The sequence below is a fragment of the Pollicipes pollicipes genome, unplaced genomic scaffold (assembly GCF_011947565.3).
Source record: "Pollicipes pollicipes isolate AB1234 unplaced genomic scaffold, Ppol_2.1 Scaffold_4002;HRSCAF=4701_pilon_pilon_pilon, whole genome shotgun sequence".
NCBI classification, from domain to species: domain Eukaryota; kingdom Metazoa; phylum Arthropoda; class Thecostraca; order Pollicipedomorpha; family Pollicipedidae; genus Pollicipes; species Pollicipes pollicipes.
Window position 1 is genome coordinate 9,931,504 of NW_023596420.1, and position 5,294 is coordinate 9,936,797.

The 5,294-nt window shown below is 64.4% G+C and overlaps 1 protein-coding gene across 1 annotated transcript; it reads left to right on the top strand.

Annotated features, from left to right (window-relative positions):
* The first annotated feature begins 1,092 nt into the window (after nucleotides 1-1,092).
* On the top strand, nucleotides 1,093-2,073 carry LOC119094065 (mRNA decay activator protein ZFP36L1-like). Its single transcript, XM_037217136.1, has one exon. It carries the CDS (start codon nucleotides 1,133-1,135, stop codon nucleotides 2,015-2,017), a length of 885 nt encoding a protein of 294 aa, XP_037073031.1. The 5' UTR covers nucleotides 1,093-1,132; the 3' UTR covers nucleotides 2,018-2,073.
* The last annotated feature ends 3,221 nt before the right edge of the window (nucleotides 2,074-5,294 follow it).

A 5,294-nucleotide genomic window follows, 5' to 3' on the forward strand; every position in this document is an offset into this window, starting at 1 on the left:
TCTGTCCCAGTGCGCCTGTGGTTGCTGGCGGCCCGGCGGCCGCAGGACGAGCCGAGCGCTCCGGTGGCGCCGGCCCGCGGCGAGGCGCTCGGCCGACGGAGCGGCCCGTGAGTCGGCGGGGCGCCTCACCGCCAGTTCCCGTACCGTATGGGTACAGAAGTTTTCAAAGGCATCGGCGCTGGGCGCGTAACAGGTCGTTGGTTACGTGAGGTCCGTCCTCTGGCGTAAGCTGTTTGTCACGAGCAGGACTACGAGCTGGATTGCACCACTCTTGCACATCTCTTGGACAGATCGACTTAGAAACTTTCGTGTTCAGTTGTTACGACAGACTTTAAGACTAGTGGCCTTGTATGGCTCTTTGTTTGGCAGTTTGTTTTTTTTTTGTAGAGAGCGTTCGTTCCATTTAATCCTTGCCTTATGATCATGTTTTCAACGACCTCAGAAATAGTGATGCCCGCTTTCTGACGTTTCAATTGCAATGAATGTCACAAGGCCTGAACAGCTGTAGAGGCATGTCAGTCAATTGATTTCGAAGGGCATGGGGGGGGGGGGGGGGCAAGAAGACAAAATCTGAGGCGGGGAGGCAACCATGTTTTTAAAATGTGTACCTCCCTTAATTATCTACGGGCCTAATGTGGATTCCGGTTCGGTACGAAGCCGCGGAAAACGTGTCCCTGAGATGTATCACTAAGCGTAATTTCCCATGTTAATGCATGCGGAAAGTGTGCTCTAGTGTGGATTGTTATTATAACTGATCTTCAAATGTTTATTTTGTTTGTTGGTTGTGTCCAGCTATGTCCTGTTTCACCTGTCCCTGAAACCAGAAGATGCTTTCATTTTGATCACGCATCCCAGCCGGAGTCAAGCTGGGCCGCTTTTGGGCGCTGGTTGGAGTTTTGCCGGATCGGTCACTCTAAATGGCAGTCGGCGTGTGAGTGGCGAATGACACCAGCTTGGCGCCGCCGAAATGTCGCGCGCCGCCGTCCGGGTCGGCACAGCGTCACTCCTCGCCGCCTTTCCCCGGCCGGGACGAGGCCGCGGCGCCGCAATGCTGCCGCGCCCTCCGGCTGTGCTTGTGTGACCCTGCACTCCTCTGCCGCCGTCGCTGACGCTGCTGTCGCCTCTGTTGCAGATGATGCCCCCCTCGCCCACCTACTTCGGCGGCTCAGGGCTGGACAGCACGTCCAAGCCGCAGCCGCCGGCCCCCGGCTTCCCCTTCGTGCACCCGAGCGCATCGCGACGCCCCAGCGGACAGCCGACGCTGGGCGGTCTGGCCGGCCTCGGCCGCCAGTCGTCTAGCGCGGCCGACGTCAGCCTGGAGAGCCCACTCAGCCCCGCCGTCTCGCTGCCGCCGCCGGCCGCCGGCGCGCTCCACCGCCGCCTCGACCGCAGCCACAGCGAGCCGGTGGCAGAGCGCAAGCTGCCGCCGCAGAACTCGAGCCGCTACAAGACGGAGCTGTGCCGGCCGTTCGAGGAGAGCGGCCAGTGCAAGTATGGCGAGAAGTGCCAGTTCGCGCACGGAGCGCACGAGCTGCGCAACATGTCGCGCCACCCCAAGTACAAGACGGACCTGTGCCGGACGTTCCACACGACCGGCTACTGTCCGTACGGCGCGCGCTGCCACTTCGTCCACAACACGGACGAGCAGCGGCGGCCGCGCGCCGCGCTGAGCTCGGCCGGCGAGTCGCCCTCGCCCGGCTCCATGTCTGGCTCCAGCTCGCCCACCTCGATGCTCTTCCCGGACGAGGCGTACAAGTCGGTGCTGACGCCGAGCCCGGTGCCGCAGCCGTTCGCCGTGTTCCAGTTCCCGACGCAGCGCGAACTGGGACTGCTGCTGGCGCTGCCGTCCAGCCCCAGCCCCACCGACTCGCTGGCCTCCGACCTGGAGACGATGAGCCTGTCGTCGGCCGGCAGCGCTAGCGGAAGTCCGCCCAGCTGCTCACCGCTGGACCAGCCGCGCAACCTGCGGCTGCCCGTCTTCTCGCGCATGCGCAGGGAGGACGCGTTCGCGCTGTGATAGCCGGGCCGAAGAGCGGACCGCGGGCGGCGGCGGCGCGGCGCGCCGGGAGAGGCTGCGGCGGCCGACCTGACCTGGCCGGCGCCTGCCCGGCGGCCGGCGCCGCCACCCCGGCCCGGCCGGCGCCCAACATTGTGCCTTACTCACGGGACCAAGAGGGAGCGAGCGGATCGAGCCACGCCGGCGCTGTGACGTCACCGGAATACGCATGTGATGGACCCCGTTCGGCGACATTCGTACGGCGGGACGCGGTTGCACTTTAAATAGCTGTGAAGTGCCGTGGCTGGCACGAGTAGACGTTTATCCTCATAGAGAGTAGTTATTTGGTTTATTTTTAACAGAAAATTTGGGTAGCTTCAGTAGTGCCTACTAGTGTCGGGCGGCCCGACGCGTTCGTGATTAGTGGCGCGTGTGACCAGACCAGCCAGCCTCTCTGGGGGTATTAACATATTCATTCGCCCTGTCTTCGGCCAGCCGGGACTGCTCCAATGTCATTCATCCATATATCGTAATGCTTATATTTATGTCACACTTATTTATTTGTATCGAGCATCAGTTTAGTTACATTATAGATGTATCATTATTTATCAAGTCGTCCTGATTTTGTAATTTGTAATACACCTAGCGGAGCGGGCGCGCGACGGTGCTGGAGGCGCCGGGGCCTGTTTTGAGGCCGGGGCCTGTTGGCTGCGCGCACCGACAGAGCACCACTGACGTCGGGCAGGCCGAGTCGGTTTTACCAGCGGACACGGCTGAGACCCCTACTAACCGTACGCCTCGTTGGGCTCTCGTTTATTTCCGTTGAATGTTAACACTGACGTTCGCAGCACAGCTGCACCACCGGACCCGGCGTGACACTCGCGGGTTCGCCCAGGAATTTTATTTTGACGTTTGACCTTTCCGGCTGTTGGTGGGCGGCCGCGGGCGCCAGCCGGCGTCCGTGCCGTCGATCGTATGACGCATGGTGATGTGTTCGGCAAATACACGAGTGTTCGATGAACTGGACAAGTGTTGCTCGCAGCCACGAGCGGTGCGTCACGACTGAGAATGTATTCTTCTCGTTAAACACCACTAAAAGTGGTCGGTGGGAGCCGGCGACACTGCGGCTGGTCCACGACCCTGAACTGCCGCGGGAACCGAGGGGTTCCCCACTGCCGGAAGCCATGCATCAGACATGCATAGCAGCAGCGTGAAACATTTTGAACCGCAACGACGAGCTCCCTCGGCTTCGCAACAGGACAAATACAGTGCTGCAACGGATCAGGCCGGCGCAGCACAGGCACACGCCAGCTACAGCGGGGGTAGCAGAGCAGAGCCGTGCGGAGCGAGAGACCGCCGGCATGGGCGGCGGCGCCCCTGCTGCAGCGGCGGCGGCCGCGGTTGAGCAACAGCCGGAGCGGGAAGCGGAAGGCGACGAGCGAGGTCGCCGCGTAGGCCGGCGGCCGCTGGGGGAAGGAGCGGCCCTGAGAGGCGCCGCCCCGCCGCCGCCGCTGGCTACCGGCTACCGGCACGCCTCTCCTGCCGGCCTCCCGTACAGCCGCACAAAAACGGCCCGACTAGGCGCGGCCCCGGAGACGCGGCCACGTGACCCCCGCCGGAGAGGCCCCCGCCGCGCGTGACGGCGGCGGACGCTCGCGGTCCGGCCGGCCGCCATGATCGCGCGGCGCGGGTCACGTGACCGCTGTCGTCATCGCCGTGACGTCAGCGGACGCCGCGCTAGAAATGGCCCCCCGAGCGTCGCGGCGGCGTTCGCTGAAGAGCTGCGCACTCATGGCCAGGCTTCGGGAAGCGCCTGACCGGGGGGGGGGGGGGCGTGGGCGGATCCCACGCGAACCGCCGGCGCCGCGTCACCCCGCAGACAGTGTGGCGGCGGGGAGGGGGCGGAGGGGAGACCCCGGCCTACGCCTCCACGCTACGCTTGTCGCCGGTCGGACGGCGCGTGGCCGTACCCCTCATCCGGTGCCGAGCAGTGTTGTTTCGCGTCACTCCGTGTTGCATCAGCTCCCGCTGCCCACCGACCAGTGATCCCTGGGGGAGGGGGAGGGCGCCCCCGACTGGGCACGGCCAGCGCGGCCGCGGCTCGGCCTGCTCGCGGAAGTGTGCTGCCGGGCGGCGCGACACGCCACTGGCGGGCTCGCCCGGGCGGTGCGCGGCGGCGCTCGCGCACGGCCGGTCCTCCTGGCGTCCTGTACGCTTGCCGGCCGATCAGAAGATAGGCTAAGTCGCGGTCGTCGCGCTGGTTTCCCTTTTAAGAGCCGCATCTGCCGCCCGCCGGCCGCTGCAAGCCAGCGCTGCAGCAACCGGTCCGGGCATGAGCCCGATATCCTCTCCGGAGAAAAATGGGGGCCGAAAGTGTCCGGCCGCCGCGTGAGTCACGGCGCTGGCTCGGCGGTGCCGACGCTGACACCACGTCGCCGCGCCAAGCCCGCGTCGCTGCTGGTGTGCTCGGGCCGGGAGCTGCCACGGCGGTGCGGCTAGGCCCCTGGCACGCCGCCGCCGCCCGCCGCTGCCGCTGCCGCTGCCGCTGCCGCCGCTGCCGCCGCCGCCGCTGCCGGTCGCGTATTTTCAGGCAGTCGGACGGCGTGCCAAGGTTAACAGGACGCTCCCCTCCCCGCCGTCCGTGCCGGCACCCCGGCGGCCCAGCCGGCGTCCCGCCGTAATGAGGAACCGTTCTCAATGGACCCGGTGCTGGTGGCTGGGCTGCTGCGCGACGGCCCAGCAGCTGCGGACCGAGCGTTGCCCAGCCGCTGCGTGGGTGTGCCGCGCGGTGCGCCGGCGCGCTACAGGTGCCTAGGCGCCGTAGCACCGGCCGTCAAGGCTGCGTCACTACCTCGAGACTCATGCAGGGTATTAGGGTCGCCGTCAGAAATCGGTTTCATCGAGTTCGCAGAACCGCAATTCATGGAACGCACACGCGATACGTTGAGCTGTATGTTTCGGTACGCGTAAGAAACTCGCGGCAAGCGCCGCTGGCGTTCAGTTCGTGACTCTCAGCTAAGTCATTGTTGAGTTTTCGCAGGGCACCTCACGCTGTTTAGCAGACTTTTCAGAACAGCCTAGCTGGAAAAGACAATACGTCATTGGCTACGGGCTCAGGTGTTATCAGGTATGATAGGTGGTAGGGGCTGTATGACCATTCGCCGCTGACGCGCCCTTAAACTACAGAAAGCCGGTAGGGCAAGGCAAGGTCGACTTCGCAGCTTCCGCCGTGGGGGAACGCGATCCGATAATATTAAAGTAAAGTTAGCCATCAAAGTAAAAGCCAAACAAACACATT

What these genes read in the sequence shown, in the direction of transcription:
- LOC119094065 (XM_037217136.1), top strand. Translation starts at nt 1,133, where the DNA reads ATGATGCCCCCCTCGCCCACCTACTTCGGCGGCTCAGGGCTGGACAGC.